Here is a 20,700-nt window from a genome sequence, read left to right as displayed (position 1 = left end):
GCCCTGAAGAGATTACCAGGTGAATGGCTGCTGGGTGTACAAGCTCGTTGTGAGTGGGCCCGCGGAGGCTGGCAGGAGCCCAGCCCCTTCATGCATTGTGGGCCATGGTAAGAGAAGTCATTGAAGTTTTGGGGGGGTAGAGTGTTGGGGGACGATGGGAGAGAGAGAGATATGATCAGGTTTAACACAGAACATAAGCAAACGCACCCTTCAAGTGAAAGACAAAAATGCCACCTCCTCCAAGGAGACTTCCTTGATTTTTCTGCTTTTGATCTATGGTATTTTTCCCTCTTTCTCTGGCCTGGTAGCTTGGGTAGAGAAAGTCAGTCCTCCAGGGGAGTAAGGCCTGAGCTTTCTCTTCTTGCAACTGATGTGCCTTGTGGCTTCAAACGAGGTCCTTGTCTTCTTGAGCCTCAGTTTCCCCGCTGTGCAGAAGAAGCAGGTTGTCTCTCAGGGCCCGCCCAGCGCTAACGCAACGTGATTCGCTCTGGCAGGAGCGGGGGGCTGCCCGCATTGCTGCGCAGGCATCGGGCTGCTGGCTAGGGCACCGCCACCCGGCTGCCTGCGCTTTTCCCCCGGCTGAGGGCTGCTGGAGCCGGCCGCCGCGCCAGACGAGGCGCAGGAAAGTGGGTGAGCGACCCCCGGCTCCCGCGGGCGCCGCGCGGCCCCGCCCCCGCAGCCAGTGGCCCTGCGGCAGCCGGGGGCTCGAGCTCCGCCCTCCGCCTCCCGCCGGCCTCGCTCCCTCCTCCCTCCTCCCTTGCTCGCTCGCTGGCTCCCTCCCCCCGGGCCGGCTCGGCGTTGACTCCGCCGCACGCTGCAGCCGCGGCTGGAAGATGGCGGGGAACGACTGCGGCGCGCTGCTGGACGAAGAGCTCTCCTCCTTCTTCCTCAACTATCTCGCTGACACGCAGGTACGGCCGGCCGGGGCTTCGGGCCCGGGGCCAGGGGTGCTGAGCTGCGGGGGCCGCAGCCGCAGCCGCGGAGGCCGGTAGGCAGCGGTGGGCGCCTTGGGGAACTGGGGGTTCCAGGCTGCAGAGCCCCCCTTCCAGGCGCCCTGCGATGCGCTCTGTTACCGGGGCAGGGAGCCGGCGGTCTCCCCGCGCATGTTGGAGCGCTGGGGGCGCTACGGCCGCTGGGGAGGGTCTGGCCTTGGCCGCTTAGAGTCTGCCCCCCCGCGGGCAGAGCTGGGGGGTACCGCGCTTCCTTGGGCAGGTGGAGGCGCGCCACGGTGTGGGGTACCCTCAGGCAGTCGCTGGGTGCTGGAGGCGCGCCCTTAGCGCCCGGCACTTGCTGCCGTACTTTCACGTGGACTTGTGGCCCCGGCACGGGCGCAGCCTCTGTCTCCGGAGTCCTCTAGTCCTGCAGCCTCCAGTCCCCCGAGTGCTGTTGCTGGCCCCCCGCGGCTGTCTACCCGCGCCCGCAGCGCGTAGTTTCCTGCCAGTTGCCGGCTAAAGGCACAGGGGTCTGCGGGGCACGTGGACATGCGGGCGGAGACGGCGTCTTCCTGGTTTCGCTATCCGGCGGAGCCCCCTGGGGGAAAAAGCCAGGCAGGATGGGGGCGGAAGGACTGTCTGGGGGCGCCTGGGTCCCCCTGCGGCGCGCGGTCCCGGCGCGCGCTCCACGATGCAGGGGGAAGGGAAGGCGAGGCGGAGTCCCAGGCTCTGGCTGAGACCGGGAGCCCCACTGGCGACACGCGCGTGACAGGAGAGAGTGCTCTGGTGTGCCGCGGGGTGGGGGGAGGCGAGGAAGCTGGTGGCTTGGAGACTGGGAGAAGGGTGCTGCTGGGACAAGCAGCCACCAAAAATGTCAGCACGAGGTGTGCGCGCCCCCCACCCCTTCCCCCATTTTCCCCACCCAATGCCTGTTGCAAGCATAAAGTTTGGCTCCAGAGTTAGGGCTTTTTCTCTGGGCGCCCGGCTGCGGGTCACCGGGAAGCTGGGGTTGCAGCGGAACATCTGAGGAGCCCCTGGGTGCTGGCACACGCCTGGGCACGGAGAGGGGCAGCCGGGCGGAACCGGGCGCGGCTCGCGGGGGCTGATTTAGTACCTGGAGTGGGAGCGCCGGTGCCGGCCCGTTTTGCATAACAGTGGAAGGGAGGGGGAAGGCGGAGATGGGGGGAGGGAGGTGGGAGGAGAGAGAGGGAAACTTTGCTTCTTGTTATAATCTGCCAGTCTTTGGGCGGCAGCGGCTGTCATGGGACCGGGTGGGCGGGGAGAGGCTTGCAAGCTGACTCCTTGCGGTGAAACGCGACTTGGAGGGGACGCCGCAGCCTAGACGTTCAGCACCGGGCGGACTCCGGGTGGCGACTTCAGGCTGGCTGCTGGGACGGCGCGGCGTGGCAGGAAGCCCGCCACGCGGGAGGCAGGCAGGCCCTGGCCAGCTGCAGACGCCGCTGCGTAGGGGAGCCGCGGGGCCGCGTGGTCGGTGGCGGGCACGCTCGGGTGGGTTCACGGTGGGTTCAGAGGCCGGAGGGGCCGGTGGTGTGTGATTGCACTTCTCGAGGTCGGGGGAGTGTGTGGTGAGCGGGTTGCGCGTGCGGGTGTGTGTGTGTGTGTGTGTGTGTGTGTGTGCACACGCCGTGCGCGCCGGGCGCGTACCTTTACCTCTGACGAAACTGCGGTGGAGCTCCAGCCGCCGTCGCCAGGCTCCGTCACACGCCCCGCGCCGGTGTCTGCGCCGAAGGCGGGGTCCCAGCCTCCGTACTCCCGGAGCCGAGAGCTTGGGGTTAGGGGGACTAAGTTCGGGAGGAGGGGCAGCGTCTCTCCAGGGAAGATTCTGTCCCCAGATCTCGCAATTGCCTGGGGGCGTCTCCTAATCTCTCCACTGAAATGCGGATGAGGAGGGAGGCCTGAAATAGCCGGAGACTCCTTCAGGGACCCATGGCAAGAACTGTCCGCTTTGGACCGTACCCCGGATTTAAACTCCATCTTCAGTGTTTGGCTTAGCGATGATTAATTATTTTGCCCTCTTAGCCACCTAGCGAGCCTAGCTAGCAGAAATATTTCACCCAAGGAAACTGGAAAATTGAGTAATCAGGTGTCAGCAGGAACAGTGCAGTGAAAGTTAATCTGGGACATTTGCCTTTTTTATTTAACCACGTGACAGCCCAAGGATCTTCTGGTGATCTTTGCCGGCCCAACTTGGGAAATGTAATTGATAGGATGAGCTTTGAGCCGCCCCTAGAAGGCTCGCACAGCCCAGCCGGAAAAGGACCTGGGCGGGCCCAGCGTGCGCCTCCTCATTTTACAGTTGGGGAAAGAGGCTGCGAGGAGTGAGCGGCTTGTACGGGACCACGCAGCCAGAGGGTGACAGAGCCACCCAGGGCTCCTGACTCCAGGTCCTGTGTGTTACCTCGAAATAGCACTGGACTTGGAGTCAGAAGGCCTGAGTGGAGTCACCTTCCCCACTCTCTGGCTGGGTGACCCTGGGGCAAGCCATTTGAACTCTCCGAGCCTCATTTCCTCCATCTGTCAAATGGGGCTGGTGGTGCCGCAAGAGAATCCAATGGCCTGGTGGTGGGGGTGAGCCGTGTTTGCATGTGAAATGTTCTGGTTGTGCCTGCAACCCTCTCTCCTCCCCCAACCTTTCCCTGACCCTCCCCTCCTCCCTCTCTCTTTGGGAGCTTTGGGGACAGTGGATTAAATGGCAATTCATTGTCTCGGTCCCCAAAGATTGTTGTCTTCGGTGGCTATTCCAGGGTTAGATTTAGAGGCAGGACTTCTGTTTAGGATACTTAACTTTTACCCATTGGGGCCAAAGTACAGAAATTTAACAGAACAAGGATTGCGAAAGTTTCTTGGAAAACTTTGAGGCATGGATCCCAAAGGACTGTGGGTGGCTTCACCTTTGCTCAGGCTGTGCCCAGGCCGGAGTGCCCTCACCCACCCGTCCTGCATGGCCTTCTCCTCTGGTAGGCCCTCCCAGCCCGGCGAGCCCTGCTTTCTCTCCTCTGGTTTTCTGCATCTGTGTTATACAACCAAGCACTTTGTGTGAGTCTGGTGTCCAGTAAGATTCTAGCACTAGAGTTGTGGCTTTTATCCTTGTGCCTGCATGGCACCTGTCAGCATGCTGAGCTGTGTTCCTTTGCTTAGCCCTTGGCTAGGCACATGGATTACAGACAGGAGTGCAGCTGTGTCCTGCCAAGCAGAGGCTCCCAGGCTGGCAGAGGAGACAGCTGGGCAGCGAGTTATGGGAGAGAGGAATGCAGAGGGCTGCAGCTGTGGGCAAAGGCTTAGGCCCCAAAGGCCACACAGCAAGCCCACACTAATGGGCTATTTGAAGTCGCTTACGGCATCAGTCAGACGCACAAAATGTCAGAGTTGGCGGGAATTTTAGAAATCATCTGTTCCAACCCCTCATGATTTAAAAATATTTATAGAATTGTTAGAAAATGCTGCCAAGCATAAAGAAAAAAAATTAGAAATATGTAACATGACCCAAAGATAACCACTATTGTGATGTATATTTCTAGACTGTTTCTTTCTTGTTCATCTAGATCACATCTTGTTCTTAAAAAAATAGAGTCGCCAGGGTCAGTGGCTTACCCCTGTAATTACAGCACTTTGGGAGGCCAAGGCAGGTGGATCACCTGGGGTCAAGAGTTCGGCACCAGGCTGGCCAACATGGTGAAACCCCATGTCTCTACTAAAAATACAAAAATTAGTTGGGTGTGGTGGCACACACCTGTAATCCCAGCTACTCGGGAGGCTGAGGCAGGAGAATTGCTTGAACCCCGGGGCGGGGGGTGGGTGGAGGTTGCAGTGAGCCGAGATTGAGCCACTTCACTGCAGCCTGGGCAAAAGAGTGAAACTCCGTCTCAAGAAAAAAAAAAGGGGGGGGTCATCCTGAATGTACTGATTTGTAACTTGGAATTGCACTGTTTTGTAATTTGTTTTTTTTTTTTTTTCCTCCTCCAAACAATATGCTGTAAGCATCTTTCCACATCAGTGAATATTCTGCTTAATATCTTAATGGTTATCTAATGTTTCATTGAGGATTGAACTGAATGTATTTAATCAATCTTTTACTCATTTAAGTTGTTTAATTTTTTTATTTTGCTATGGTAAGCAGTGCTAAAATGAATATCTTTGTGTGTATCTCTTTGTGCTTTCCTTTATTCCTAGAAGTGAAATTACTCCACCAAAAAAACTGTGCAGGCATTTGTAAACCCATTCCTGGATTGCCTTCTAGAAAGATTGTACTTATTTGCACACCAGCATGGTCTGGGAACACCTGGTTTCCTATATCCAGACAACTGATGTTTTCATTGTTTTTCATTTTCACCAGTCTGTTCATCAATAAATTCTATTACCCTTATTGTTTTAATGTGTATTTATTTGATTGCTTGTGATGCTGAACGTTTTCCCCATATGATCATGGGCCATTTGTGGTTCTGTGTTTCTGACCTTGGCCCATTTTGCTCTTGGTATCCTGTCCCCTCGTTGTCCTAAAGCTGGGACTGAGCACCCAGAACGGGCCCCTGCCACACGGAGAAATGAGAAAATGGCTCCAAACACCCCTTGGAGCCAAGGCCAACTTCCTTTTCAAATTAGTTTGTGGGTTTGGACAAATGTATAGTGTGTGGGAACAGGTTGAAGTGTAGCCTTCACTGGGTGAATTTCCCCATTCTTCATCTGTATGAGACCAGAGCGAGTAACTTCTTCACCTGAGCCAGAGGGGTCATGTTCACCAGAGACCTGGGCTCCATTTTCGTTGGGATTCCCTGGCTGGTGCTAATGATCAGGATGCCTGTGAAACCCAGGAAAGGCAATGGCCCAGCAGTGGGGCCCCAGGGGCTCATATTTCCCCTTTACCTTGGGCCCTCCTCTCCCCAGCTGGTACGGGCCAGGCAGACGTTCCACTATGCCACGTGAGTCACCCTCTTCCTTCTTCCTCTGGAATAATAGAAGAAAGACTCAAGGCGCAAGTGAGAAGCAGCCTTCCAAAGGGGACTCAGGCTTGGAAATGCATAACAAGAACATTGCAGCGTTGATTCTTGTCTTCTCCTTCATCATTGTCATCATCAGTGATGTTTACTGAGTATCCCCTAGACCCCATGCAGTTTTCTTAGCCTTCTGTTTGCACTACTACATTTCATTCTCAGAGATTGTGCAAAATGTAGGTGCTGTTGCACAGTTGTACAGATCTTACAGTTTCAGAGAACTCACTGACTTGTGGAAGACTAATTAATTACCTTTGAGTAAGTAGAAGAACCAGCATTGGTGGGCAGTGTTCCCAGACCACTTGACTCCAAGCTCCTTGAAGACAGGGACTACTCTCAGTTTTTGTTCTTCATTGTTTTCTAGCACCTTGAGCAAATGAAGGCACATTGATTGTACAGAAAGAATGCAGAACTCTTAAGTCCCTCTGCTTCTCTAGGCCTGAGTTTCTCAATCCCTGAAATGAGGATAATAGGCCTTAACTCTCAGGGTTGGGAGTGAAATAATACAGTGTATCTAAAATGAGCGTTAACCTGCTGCTCATGAAACTTGGAATAATTCTCTCTTCGAAGCACTTTTAGAAGGACAGGATTAAGTATGAAGCTAATTTTCATGCATGCAATCTTTTTTTTTTTTTTTTTTTTTGCGTAAAAAAGAGAGAAGCATAATTTTTATTATGTGAGGGTGAAGGGAACCCAAATAAAGTCATTTGGAAGAAAACGATCAGGGTCAGTTTCTGTCTGTCTTCCTTCAGGGTAGTCGGAGTGCCTCACATCCATCCCACTGACACTCAGCTGATGCAGAATCGCTTGGATTGTCCTTTCTGTTCTTTTCCCCTTCTGATCTACGTTTTTTTTCCTGTTCATAACTAGATTCCTGCTGTTACTACCAAACAGATCTTTGCCACACCAGACTTTGTCTTAGCCCTGATGGCAGATCAGTCCTCTTGGAGTGCAGTCTGACATCACTCTTTTGCTTACACGTCTCCCATGGCTCCCCAGTACTTTTTTGTTTTTTCTTTTAAGACTTTATTATTTTAGAGCAATTTCAGGCTCACAGCAAAATTGAAAGGAAGACACAGAGATTTGCCATCTCTGTACCCTTCCCCCGCAATGCGCATAGCCTCCCCCATTATTAATATCCCCCACCAGAGTTGTAGATTTGTTATAATTGATAAACCTACATTGATACATCATCGTCACCCCAGAGCCTGTAGTTTATGTTAGGGTTCCCTCTGGGGGTTTGGACAAATGGAAAGTGACAGGTATCCACCATGGTGGCACCACACAGAGTAGTTTCTTATGCTCCTAGAAATCTTATGCTCCACCTTTTCGTTTCTTCTGTCCCCCAGCTCCTGACAACCACTGATCTTTTTACTGTCTCCACAGTTTTGCCTTTTCCAGAATGCTGTATAGTTGGAGGCATGCAGTATGTAGTCTTTTCAGATTGGCTTTTTTTTTTTCACTTGCTGATAGGCATTTAAGGGTCCTCCACGACTTTGATGGCTTGATAGCTCAGGGGTTCAATATTTTAAAATTAAAGCCTAACCTGAAACCTGATTTCTGAGGCCCTTCAGGTACTTTAAGTTGGAGAGTTAGGCCCTTGACTTTATCTTGAGCTGTCTGCTTTTACTTTGGGATCCTGTAACTCCCCAGGAAAACCCTGATTTTTCCTTCTGGAGGCTTAGACTCAGCTGCTCTTTTCTGCGTCCTCCGTCTCCATTTCCATGATTCATCCTGCGAGCCCTGCTCACCAAGCATCATTTTGGCGACTCTTTCTCCCTGCCCTCCAAGCCAGCTGTTCCATCATCTGTGTGGCAGTACGCAGGGCTAGCAGAGCACTGACCTTGAAATCCCCTTACTGGGTTTGAGTCTTGGTTCTGTGACTTGCCAGCTTCGAGGTCTTTGGCAGGTCACGTAACCTCTCTCAGCTTCCATTTCCTCAAGTGGGACAATATGATGATTAAGATTGTTGTGAAAAGGCTGGGCGCGGTGGCTCACGCCTGTAATCCCAGCACTTTGGGAGGCCGAGGCGGGTGGATCACCTGAGGTCAGGAGTTTGAGACCAGCCTGGCCAACATGACGAATCCCCGTCTCTACCAAAAATACAAAAATTAGCTGGGCATGGTGGTGCATGCCTGTAATTGCAGCTACTTGGGAGGCTGAGGCAGGAGAATCACTTGAACCGGTGAGGTAAAGGTTGCAGTGAGCCGGCATCATGCCACTACACTCCAGCTTGGGTGACCGAGTAAGACTGTCTCAAAAACAAAACAAAACAAAACAAAAAAACAAAAACGATTGTTGTGAGGAGTCAATGCAAATTGAATGACAACATGGATTTAAAGCACGTAACATATGCCTGGCATAGAATAAGCACCAAAGAGTAGATATACATATCTGTTCTCATATAGATCACATTAAGTGTTAGGAAATCACTCTTGGAGGTTAAGCTCTGCAAAGGCAAGGATTGTCATTCATTTCATCCCCCTTGTTTTCCACCGCAATGAATAGATCAGTGCCTGAAACATAACAGACATTTAATCAGTCCTTACTGAGTGAATGAATGTGCTAGACTATGAGCCTCTTCAGGGCAGATACTGTTTCTTGTTTAATATCTTCAGTCCATGTGTTCCTGAGAAGGGAAGGGCTAATACAAGTCTGATGGAATCAGCTGGAATGTCCTCTCCTCACCACCAGCCCTGTCATTTTAGTGTATTTGTAGCCTACCTGAACTTTAAGCCCCCTCTTGAAAGGCTGTCCTCTCTGGGAAGCCTTGAAGCTAACTTCTGCTGCTTCCACCACCCACGTGACATGTGCCACTTACTATCCCATGGTATCTGGTGTGTGCTTTTAATCCTACAACTGGACTGAAAGCTCTGGGAGGACAAGAAATTATTTTTATCCTGGGCTAGCACTGTGGTTGCCCAGAAGAGTGTTTTATATGTTTCAATGTCAGATTCTCTGAAAGGAACTTTGTATTTGAAACATTTGACTATGGAAAATGTCAACTCAGGCAGAAGTAGACAGTAGAGAGAACAATATGGTGAATCCCCATCCCTCCATCACCCAGCGTCCACTGTTAAAGATGTGCAGCCACTCTTACTCCATGTCATTTCATCTGTGACTATTTCATTGCGTATCTGAAGAGACTTCTTAGTGCTATTGCATGGATTTCTCCCAATAACTGTGAGGTTGGCTTTCCCCTTTTGTAGGTGATGAAACTGAAGTGCAGGGAGGTTGGGTCAGTTGCTCAGGGTCTCGAAGCTAGTGAGGAGCTACCCTGGGATTTGAACCTTGGCTATGAGCAGCTCTCTCTCCTTGCAGGCTTGGGGCAGGGGTCCTTGGAGATGTCAGGTTCACCTTGCCTTTTCCAGAAGAGAGGACATTGAGGTCCAGCTGCTTAGCTGGAGGAGACCCAGGCCTGACTCCCTGGCAAGTCCATTTCCAGTGTCAGGTCTTGGGGGGTGTGGTGGGCCTTAGCTCTTGGGGAGGGCCAGGGTGGGTAGCCCTCTGAGAGACACCATTGCCCTGGGTGGCTGTGGGACCCTGGGGCAAGGTCTCCCACTACATCTGGACAGACGGTATTTTCTTCCTACTCTTGTCATTCCTAAATCCCAAAGGTCCCACTGCACCCCTTGCAGTTGACCATGAGTTCTCTCATGAGATGCTCAGACTTACCCAGTGAGGGAGGCAGAGCCGAGGGGTCAGCAGCTGGGCTCACAGAGCTCAGAGAGGAAGGGCCTGGCCTGAGGTCACCCAGCTGGGCTGGACACAGGGTTGACAGGCTCTTGGTGGCATCTGGGCTCCTGCGCTTGCACCCTGCCCTTTCCTCAGGGTAGAGACCAAATTACCACCCAGGTCTAGAGTAGGAGACCAGAGACAAGACCTGAGAGACTTTCACAAATGGTAGGATAAAGTCATTGATTAATTACCCTCAAAGGCCTGTAATGACTGGTGTTTTAGGTAAGAAAACAAACATTTGCCTTAATTGTTTTAGTGGCTGAGAAGGCTCTGAATTGTAGGATTGAGATCTGCTTGGGGCAAAGCCCTGTGAGCTTGGCAGAGAATTTCTTTGGGCCTTCTTTTTCTATCTAGGAAATTCTACCCATAGTAGAATATACTTTGAAGGGTTTTAGTGAAGAATAGTTGAGGCAGTATCTGTAAAGTGTTCAGAAATGCTCAATGAGTAGTAACCCTTGTTAATATTAAAAAGAGACACATGTAATGCCGACCCTGCCATTTGTCTTCCCGCTGAGCTCCTGGTCCTTGATCTAGTCAAGGCCCTGAGGTACCTCTTGCAGAGCATTTTTTCCTCTCTACTTCTGGGGCAGGTGACGAGGGTTCCCATCCAGCCTTAGCAAGTGTCACAATACTGACTTAGGAACCACATCTAATGAGATGCCACTTGAAGAGAGGAGAAGAAATACCCCATAGTGGTTAAGAGCTCTGGGCTTTGGAGTTTTAACTGCCTATGGTTTAAATCAGGGCTCTATGGCTTACTAGCTGTGTGACCTTGAGCAAGTATCTTAACCTCTCTGACCCCAGTTTCTTCATATATTATTTCCCAAATTGGGGATAATAATAGTATTCTTTCTGTAGGATAACTTAAGATAGCTGCAGCCGGGCACGGTGGCTCATGCCTGTAATCCCAGCACTTAGAGAGGCCGAGGAGGGCGGATCACCTGAGATCAGGAGTTTGAGACCAGCCTGGCCAGTATGGTGAAACCTCATCTCTACAAAAAATACAAATATTAGCCGGGTATGGTAGTGCATGCCTGTAATCCCAGCTGCTTGGGAGGCTGAGGCAGGAGACTCGCCGGAACCCAGGTGACGGAGGTTGCAGTGAGCCAAGATCGTGCCATTGCATTCCAGCCTGGGCAACAGGGTGAGACGCCATCTCAAAAAAAAAAAAAAAAGGATAGCCACAGATAACTCTGGCAGCATCACCTGACATATAGTAAGCACTCAATACATGGTAGTCACTAGGATGATGACAATGATAATGATGTAAAATATAAAACATACAAATGTCAATTTGAGCTTTCTGGGAGTTGGGAGTCCCTAGAGACCATCTTGCTTAATGCCCTTACCTTGAAGGGAGGAATCAGACTAGAAACAGACCAGAGGATGCCTTCAGGTCACTCAGCAGTGGCAAGACAGAGCCCTGGGCTGCTTTCTCCTTGGCCAGGGCGGGCTCTGAGTAGCTGGGACTCAACTGTCTGGGATCCACTGTCTGGGAACTCAGCCGGGCAAGCTCTGCTTGGCTGAGAGATAGATGCTCCCGACAGCTCTGCAGCCGTATTTTTTCCTTGTGATTGCCTGGCAGAACACAGTCATTTAGCAGAGGGAAGGCGAGGAGATGTTAGAAACCAACCAGGCCCTGAGCAGTTGCAGCAGCCGGCCCACGAGTCACTCCCTGATGTTGCCATGGCAAACAGCCTTGGCAACGTGGCTGCTCGCGCCTTTATTTCTGGTCTCAGGCTCTCTGCAAGGAAGTGTGGTACCCAGAACACTGGGGAGGGCCCTGCTCTGGATCCTTGGTACTAAGGGCAACTCGGCCTTCATGCTGCTAGCAGTCCCAGACCACAGCAAACCCTGCTCAAAACACCTCAAAACCCTGCATGGCTGGTAGAAGCAGACTACTGGGAATGGGTTTGAGGCTTCAAATGCCCATTTTTCTGACTATCCATCTATTTGTCAAATACTGTGTGTGGCAATGCCATACTGTTCCCACTGCTGTAAGAGCACAACCACATAATATTCTTAATATGAACCCTGGTGTTAAGGGTTCCCAGGCAGGCCTTATCTTCAACCACGTCCATGATGATGACGACGATGGTGAGGTCAACAACTACTATATCCCCTTCAAGAGATCAGGCCCTGTGTCATATCCTTCATGTGTGTAATCACATTTAATCTCAGAGGAACCCCATGAAGCAGTCCCTCTGCTATTCCCATTTTACAGCTGGGCGGACCTAGATCAACCCCAGAGTTTGTGGCGCAGGTGCTGTTCTGCAGCTCCTCCCCTATACCAGGCAACCATGAGGGTCCCACCATGAAGTGTCTGCCCCTCCCACCTGCACCGGCACACTGCAAGGCTCAGCTCAAGTGATGCCTGCTGTAATTGCCCCCTCTCAGAACTGGCCCTTTTGCTCTGCGATCCCCACAGTCTGCTACAGACTCTTTCTGGTCCCTGCCTTCCCTCAATACTCTGCCACTCTGGTGAGTTTATTTCTGCCCTCCAGCCATCCCAAAACAAAACAGAAGGGCAAACTGGCTAAGGAGGAAAGCTTTGACTGTGCTGAGGAGTTTGGACTTGGCAGGCAGTGGGGAGTCAGCAAAGAGTTTTATTATTGTTGTTCATAACAGTAATAACATAAAAGAGCCAACACTTAGAGACCTCTTGGTATATGCCAGGTACTAAGCTAGGGTCTTTAGGTGCTTTATCTTGTTTAATCAGCTACTGGTGAGGTTGGCAGTATGGCACATGAGAAAACTGAGACTTGGAGAAGTTCAGTGACTTTCCCCAAATCACCTAGCTAGGAAGTAGCAAGGCTGGGATTTGAATCTAGAGCACATGGTCCTAACCACTGCAGTGTGGCTAATCTGGCTGAGCACACAGAAAGGACTGGAATGGGGTAACAGGAGGCATCTGTGGTGTGGCTGGGGTGGGTGGTGGGGCCTGTACCCTGCCTCAGCTGTGGGGCTCAGTGGAAATCACTATATATAGGTAAGAGGGCAGGGGGCTCAGAGTGGTGCCCCCACAGCCAAGATGCAGGGTACAGAAGAGGCTTGTATGGGGAGAACACCCATTTATTAGTGCCCACTGTGTGCCAGGCCTGTTCCCTACTCTGGTCTTCCTTGGAGCCTGGTTAAATGTAAACTGTAGCCTCAGCCCTTTATAACCTTTGTTTATGTGTTTTTTTTTTTTTTTTTTTTTTTTTTTGGGACAGAGTTTTACTCTGTCACACAGGCTGGCGTGCAGTGGTGCGACTCAGCTCACTGCAACCTCCGCCTCCCGGGTTCAACTGCACCCTCCGCCTCCCTTTAATCTCAGAGGAACCCCATGAAGCAGTCCCAGTGCTATTCCCCTTTTACAGCTGGGCGGACCTAGGTCAACCCCAGAGTTTGTGGCACTGGTGCTGTTCTGCAGCTTAAGTGATTCTCCTGCCTCAGCCTCCTGCGTAGCTGGGATTACAGGCGTCCACCACCACGCCCGCTAGTTTTTGTATTTTTAGTAGAGATGGGATTTCTCCATGTTGGCCAGGCTGGTCTGGAACTCGTGACCTCAGGTGTGCTGCCTGCCTTGGCCTTTTAAAGTGCTGAGATGACAGGCATGAGCCACCACGCCCTGCCGTATTTATTCTTTACTGTTCCCTCTTCTTTACCCAGTTGGGACTGGAGCTCCCTAAGGAAAGGGACCTTGTCAAGCTGGTTTTCCATCAAATTCCCCAGTGACTGAACAGTCCCTGGCACACTGTAGGCTCCAATGAATAGTTGTTGGATGACTGAACGATGAGCAAACGCTGTTCGATCTTTCACAACATTTGCCTGTTTGCCTGACCCCAGAGGTCCTTCTTTGTGCCTGGAGTCGTGTTAGAATTTGTGGGTGAGGTGAGTGTGGCAGTATCGTACCAGTCCCCACAAGGATTCCCCTGCCTTTGTCACCAAGATAAGCCTTGCACACAATGGATCAAAGGCAAACACTTGGTGGAGCCTCCAGAACCCACTATCAGAATACACCTCCAGCGCACAGATCTTTGTGGAATAATAAATCCCTGCTAGAAAGCCAGTCTTTCCAGGTATGGCCCTGCCTCCGCTGGGGAGGGGCTCAGAGTTTCAGGAGTCTTGGTATCTGCAGGGAGATGTCTGGTCAAATGTCCCCACATCTTCCCAGGGGATTGAAACTAGCACCTTACACTAGGCCTCATACCCATGACCCATCCACTTACTAGGCAGGCTGTCTGCACTCATGAGGAAGGAAGAGAAATTCAGGGAGGTGAAGGGGCAAGAGAGGACTTGGGGACCAGTGACCACAGTGCCCAGCCCAAGAAGATTAACCCCATGCTGTGTGGATCTTCCCTTGCTTGGAATCCCCTCATATGTTGCACCCGGTACCTTTCCTCCTTAGGGCCAGTTTGCTCTTAATTTGCACAGGGTCCTTACAAGCTTGGCAGCCACGTCAAGGCCTCATGACATGAGAGGCAGCACATTGGTTCTGTTAGTGTGTGGCTATCTACATAGCCTACCATGGGGTGAGAGGCGAGGTTCTACCAGAGGCAGACACATGGGCTGTAGCACCGAAGCCAATTTGGGGCCAATTAGTGAGGGGCTGAGGGGTCCTGCACACCTGTTTTGTTCCCAAATACATTACTATGCGAAAGTGCAAAGCTCGTTGGTAATGAAGCCAGTGTATCGTCTCTGAGGAAAGGTACATTCTGTTCAGCGTTCTCTGAGAAAGCAAGAAAGTGTGAAGTACATTTTGGAATTACCATCAAAAATAGGAAGTCTATCAAAAGCAGGCAAAAGTTTCAGCATTCAAAGTTATTTATAAACTTTACATATTGTGAGCATACATAATTCCTTGATGATGCCAGATGAATGAGTTAGTCTAGCCATCAAGCTTTCTTTGAAAGTTAATGCAATCTCTAGGTATTGCCTTTTATGTTTCCAAGGCTGCACAGGATAGTAAGTAGTTGGGCAGTAGATAAATGCTGATTGGCCTCAAGAAACAGTGGCACTTAGTGATTCATCAGAGCTTGGGCTTTAGAGTCTGTTTGATTCAAATTTTAGCTTTGTGACTTTTTTTTTTTTTTTTGAGACAAGGTCTCACTCTGTTGCCCAAGCTGGTGTAATCAAGGCTCACTGCAGTCTCAACCTCTTGAACTCAAGGGATCTTCCCACCTCAGCCTCCTGAGTAGCTAGGACTAAAGGGATGTGCCACCCACCACACCTGGCTAATTTTTTACTTTTTGTAGAGAGAGGATCTTGCTATATTGCCCAGGCTGGTCTCAAATTTCTGGGCTTGAGTGATCCTATTGCCTCAGCCTCCCAAGGTGCTGGGATTACTGGTGGGAGCCACTGCGCCTGGCCAGCTTTGTGACTTTTTAGCTGTGTGATCTAAGGAATTAGCTGCTCTGTGCTCTAGTTAGCCAGCTCCCAAATGGGAATGATAATAGGACTTACCTGCCAGGCTTGGTAGAACTAATCAGTGGTTCTCAGCCATGAGTGCACATCAGAATCAACTCCGTAGTTAAAAAAAATCGTAATTACACATCTGGGGCTGTCCCAGACCTATTGAGTGAGAATCTTTGAGAGTAGGCCCTTGAGCTCTGTCTTTAAAAAGCTCCCTCTGATGACATCCCTGCTTTGGTGCTAAAAATCAGGTACTATTCATAGAGTGTCTGTCATGAACTCTGCCCATTTCCTCTGCTCTTTCTTTCCTGCCTCAGTGTGGGGCACAGGCTAGCATTTAGGATGTGAATGACCAGGGAACAGATCGAAAACTGCTTTATAACAATGCCTGTGTAGAGCAGGGCAGTTTCTTTATCAGGTATTTCCATTGGCTCTTCATATCAATCTTATGTCATAGGCAAAAGGAGTATTCCTATTTTACAGATGGGGAAATAGAGGTCCAGAGAGTGACTTGGTAGGATCCTGCCAGTAATCAGTTTTCACATATTTGTCTTTGTTCCTGTGTTTGTCCTCCATGATCCTCAATCCCACAACCACATATGGGACAGCGCATAGGAGGTGGGGGGATTAGGATTACTTTAAGAGGTGAGTAGGTTGGAAGAGAGGAAGAAGAAGGCAGCTTGAGAGAACACAAGTCACCTGCAGACTACCAGACCAGTGACAGTTTGATTTATCAGGACCTTTAAAGATCGGGGGGGTACTGGCCATGGTCCCAGACCATGAAGTAGCTGAGGAGTAGCAACAGAACTAGAATCCACTTCTGATGCCCAATTGACTGCCATCCCAGCTCTATGTGCTGCTTCTACAGTGACGTCAGGGTGCGGCTCCACTGATAATAGAATTAGTTTTCTAGCCAGTGTAGTGAGGCCTTTGCACATGCTGTTCCCTCTGCCAGGAATGCTTTTCCCAGGCATTGCCATGGCTTGCTGCTTCCTCACCTCCTTCCAGTCCTGCCAGGTGCCATCTCCTCAAATGACTGCCATTCTACTTTCTGTCTCTATGATTTTGGTTGTGATACGGTTTCTTATATAAGTGGAATCACAGTATTTGTCTTTTTGTGGCTGGCTTATTTCACTTAGCATAATGTCATCAAGGCTCATTGCTGTTGGGGCATATGTCAGAATTTTCTTCCTTTTTCAGGTGGAATAATATTTCACTCAATATGCCACATTTTGCTTATCCATTCATTTGTTGATGAACACTTGAGTTGCTTTCAGATTTTAGCTATTGTGAATGATGATGCTGTGAACATGGGTGCACAAATATCTCTTGGAGACCCTGCTTTCAACTCATTTGGGTGTGTGCCGAGAGGTGGAATTGCTAGATTATGTGGTAGTTCTATCGTTAATTTCTTGAGGAAGCACCATGCTGTTTTCCACGGTGGCTGTACCATTTAACATTCTCACCAACGGTGCACAAGAGTCCCAATTTCTCCACATCCTCTTTAACACTGTTTTCTGTTTGTTTGTTTTTTCTTGAGATGAGCTTTGTTCTTGTTGCCCAGGCTGGAATGCAGTGGTGCGATCTTGGCTCACTGCAACCTCTGCACCCTGGGTTCAAGCGATTCTCCTGCCTCAGCTTTCCAAGTAGCTGGGACTACAGGTGCATGCCACCGCACCTGGGTAATTTTTGTATTTTTAGTAGAGACGGGGTCTCATTATGTTGGCCAGGCTGGTCTTGAACTCCGACCTCATGATCCTCCTGCCTCAGCCTCCCAAAGTGCTGTGATTACAGATGTGAGCTACTGTGCCTGGCCTTGTTTGTTTTTTTAAATAGTAGCTATCCATAGTGTGAGGTGGTATCTTATTGTAGTTTTGATTGGCATTTCCCTAATGATTGAGCATCTTTTCATGTATTTATTGGCCATTTGCATATCTTCTTTAGGTAAGTGTCTTTTCAAGTCACTTGCCTGTCTTTTAAAATTGGGTTGTTTGACACCCGATGTAGATAACCGAGGGGGATGGAGACAGCAAACCACCATGGCATGTGCGTACCTATGCAATAATCCTGCAAGATCTGCACGGGTACCCCAGAACTTAAAGTACAATAAAAAAAAATTGGGTTGTTTTTTGTTGTTGACATTTAGTTCTTTTTATATTTGAGATATTAATCTCATCAGATATGATTTGCAAATATTTTCTCCCATTCTATGAGTTGCCCTTTTTTTTCTTTAATCATGCCACATAATTTTTAATTACATACAAAGATCTAACATGTCACCCAGGGACCATTTGACCCACTGCTCTGCTTGGCCGCCAGTCTTTTATCTCTCTCTTCAGCAATGGTGAGGCGGATACCTTTTCCTCGGGGAAGAGAAATCCATGGTTTGTTGCCCTTGCCAATAACAAAAATGTTGGAAAGTTGAGTGGCAAAGCTGCTGCCATTGGCATCTTTCACATGAACCATGTCAAAAGATCCAGGGCGCCTCTCTCTGGTGGCGATCACACAAGTTCTTCCCAGGGTAGCTCCTCCAGTCACCAGACACAGGTTACCAGTGGTGAACTTGATGAAATCGGTGATCTTCCAGTCTCCAAATCAATCTGAATGGGATCATTCACCTTGATGAGGGGATCAGGGTAGCGGATGATGCGAGCATCATGAGTCACCAGATGAGGGACTCCTTTTGTGCCCACAAAGATTTTTCTCAACATAGCGCAACTCGTACTTGGCCTCCTCAGGTGCAATACGATGTACAGCAGAGCAACCCTTGGTGTCATGGATCAGACGGAAATTCTCTCCCGTCTTGTCAATGCTGATGACATCCCTGAATTCAGCAGGGTAGGTCATATCAGTTCAGACCTTGCCGTTGATCTTAATGAACCGCTGCATGCAAATCTTCTTTACCTCATCTCCTGTCATGCCATACTTAAGTCTGTTACGTAGGAAAATGATGGGGAGACACTCTCTCAACTTGTGAGGACCAGTGGATGGATGAGGAGCAAACACACTGGTCAGTTTATCCAGCATCCAATGCTCTGGAGTTGCTATCCGCTTCAGATGCTTCTTGGGACCACGAGCCATGCTGCGTTAGGCAAGGAAAGAGGACGAGTCACCTTTTTATTCAGTTGATAGTATCTTTTAATTCACAAAATTAAACCATTTGCATGTAGTCTAATTTGTCTATTTTTTCTTTTGTTGCCCCTGCCTTTGGTGTCATACCTAAGAAATCATTGGCAGGTCTAATGTCATGAAGCCTTTGTCTGCTTTATTTTCTCCTAAGAGTTTTAGTTTGAACTTGTTCATTTATATCTTTGATCCATTTGGAATTAATGTTTATATATGGTGTTAGGTAAGAGCCCAGCTTCACTCCTTTGCATCACCGAATGTGTCTTGAATGAGTGAATAATTGGCTAAGACCTTAAGCTGTACAGGCTGCTGAGCTTACCTAACCCTCCCAACAGCCCTAGGAGAAAAATACTTTCAGCCCCATTCTTCAGGTGAGCCTGAGACTCAGAGGGTGAGTGTGGGGCCTGGGGACATAGCTCCTTTGCTGACCGAGCCACACAGAGGTCCCCAGGGCCCAGCAGGCAGGCATGACTGGGGCTCCGCCCCAAGAAATCATGCCCGAGTGCCCCAGTGACCTCATACCACCTTCTCCTTGGGGTTGGGCAACAGCTTTTCCCTGTGCTGTGGATGCAGACACTGGGTACCTGCCCAGCAGGGCCTGGGGCCTCCAACCTTCTCTAGCGCTGCTCTTTGTCCCAGTGGCTGACGGAGTGGCAGCTTGACTTGTACTTTCTGGTCCACCCCCAACTGGAATGTGGCGATCTCTCCCTGTGCCTGGATCTACACCTCCCTGTGGGGTGGGGGGTGGGCCGTGGGCAGGCACCATAGCAGGTAAAACCAGAGGACAGTGGTGGTGTCTTGAGTGGAAGCTGCTTTGCCAGAGGCCCATCTCCTTAGGAGCAGACCCAGGTGGGTGGATCACATCTCAGGGAGAGCAGGGTGGGCTTACGGAGTGGGTGAGGAGCCAAGCAGGTGAGGTGGGTGGGGGTTTAGAATCTACCCTAGAAGGAGAAGAAAGCCCTCCTTTGCTCAGCTGGCCTGCCAGAAGATTTTCAATGATCTAGTTTCGAAACAACCAGAGGAGGGGCAGTACTAGCCTGTTCCAGGTGATGAGCACAGCCCAGGGTCTGGGTTTTGAGGGCCAGCGGGAGGCAGCCGAGAACAGTGAAGAACAGAGCTCTGAGTCAGGGCCTGAGTCCAGGGTCTGTCAGCTACTGAGTGACTTAGGGCATGCTACTTATTCTGCCTGGGCCTTAGTTTTCTCATCTGTGAAATGGGGTGATGATATATATCTCACTGGGCAGTTGAGTTGAAAAGATGAGAAGGTACAATGTCTGAAGAACTAGGGCAGTGTCTGGGTGTTATGATCAATCATAATGACAGTTACCAGTGACCTGATGGTTTATGACAACTTAGTGGAGGAAGCCATGCAGCAGTCACTTCCTGTGCACGGAAAACTGGTTTCAGATTTGAGCAAGCCTTGCTCCCTGCCTTGGATGAACAGATCTGCAGATGGCCGTGGAGGGTGCCCAGTGCAAAGTGTCGAGGCAACTTCTGTAACGGAAAGTGTTTTGAAGGATGAGCAGGAGCTGGCCAACAAGATAGGAGAGGCCTCCTGGCCAGGGACCAGGCTGTGATGAAGGCTAGCATATCATGTGGCTGATGACTGAGAAATGAGTGAGTAGGTGGGAGGCTTGAGGAGAGGCTTTGAGCTGACCAGAGGACTCCCAGTGGGGATGAGGAACAGGCAGAATGAACGACGTGTCTGGAAGAATCAGAAGAAGGAACACCAAGATTCCTGTCTGAGAAACTAGCTCTGGAGAAGGGGAGAGGTCTTGGGAAGGTTTCAGGAGAGGGACTTTGAGAGTGCCAGAGTCTTCCCCGGGCCTTACAGGCAGCACCGAATGAGTGGCATCACCCTGTGGCCTGCACAGCTCATCCCCAGGCCCTAGGAGTAAGTGGGAGACAACGCAGGGATTTGCACAATGATCGACCCAAAGGCTGGGGCACGGCTTCTCATTTGTTGTTCTGACTCAAGCCCCTGACCCAATAGTGCAGGAATTGGTGGGGCCAGGCACCATAGAGCTACCAGGCACAGCGCTCAGTAAATTTAATAATGCAGATGGATGATACTTAGTGCCATCAGAACGATTATTACTCCTGTGTATCTTTATACATGTTAGCATGTTACTGTGAAATTCACACAGCATTTTCACATCCACAATTCACATCCTTGTGAGGGTTTTCATTTCTGTTTTGCAGATGAAGAACCCAAGGCCCAGGGATGTGAAGCGACTTACCTACTGAGGTCACTGTTGTAGGAACTGGGCAGGAATGTGAGACTTGTGGCCCCTCAGGTCCGCCTGGTTGAGAAGAGAGATGTTTTTTCAAAGGAGCCCCTCAGCTACTCCTGTCTGAGTTCCCTGCATTATCTTGAATTCTCCTGGGAGCAATGATCCCCAGTCTTTTCCAAGTTGCCACATCCTACCATGCCACATCCTACCATTGTATGATTTTGCAACTGTTGCAACTGTGAAACACCCCTAGAAAACTAATCTCCA

At 50.2% G+C, this 20,700-nt stretch overlaps 1 protein-coding gene across 4 annotated transcripts in view; it reads left to right on the top strand.

Moving 5' to 3' along the window:
• The first annotated feature begins 748 nt into the window (after positions 1 to 748).
• Positions 749 to 20,700, top strand: part of PPARGC1B (PPARG coactivator 1 beta) — a 118,749-nt gene continuing 98,797 nt past the window's right edge. For 2 of the 4 annotated variants that reach the window (XM_032250256.1, XM_032250255.1), the window contains exon 1: positions 749 to 911. In XM_032250256.1, coding sequence (XP_032106147.1) covers positions 834 to 911 — 78 coding nt within the window. In that variant the 5' untranslated portion in view covers positions 749 to 833. The remainder of the gene's footprint in view (positions 912 to 20,700) is intronic. The other 2 variants (XR_004260433.1, XM_032250258.1) reach the window with 2 other exon arrangements.

Source organism: Sapajus apella, unplaced genomic scaffold (genome assembly GCF_009761245.1).
Source record: "Sapajus apella isolate SASKATOON/1434 unplaced genomic scaffold, GSC_monkey_1.0 scaffold71, whole genome shotgun sequence".
In the NCBI taxonomy this organism is placed as follows: Eukaryota; Metazoa; Chordata; class Mammalia; order Primates; family Cebidae; genus Sapajus; species Sapajus apella.
This window is presented reverse-complemented; position numbering and strand designations above follow the sequence as displayed.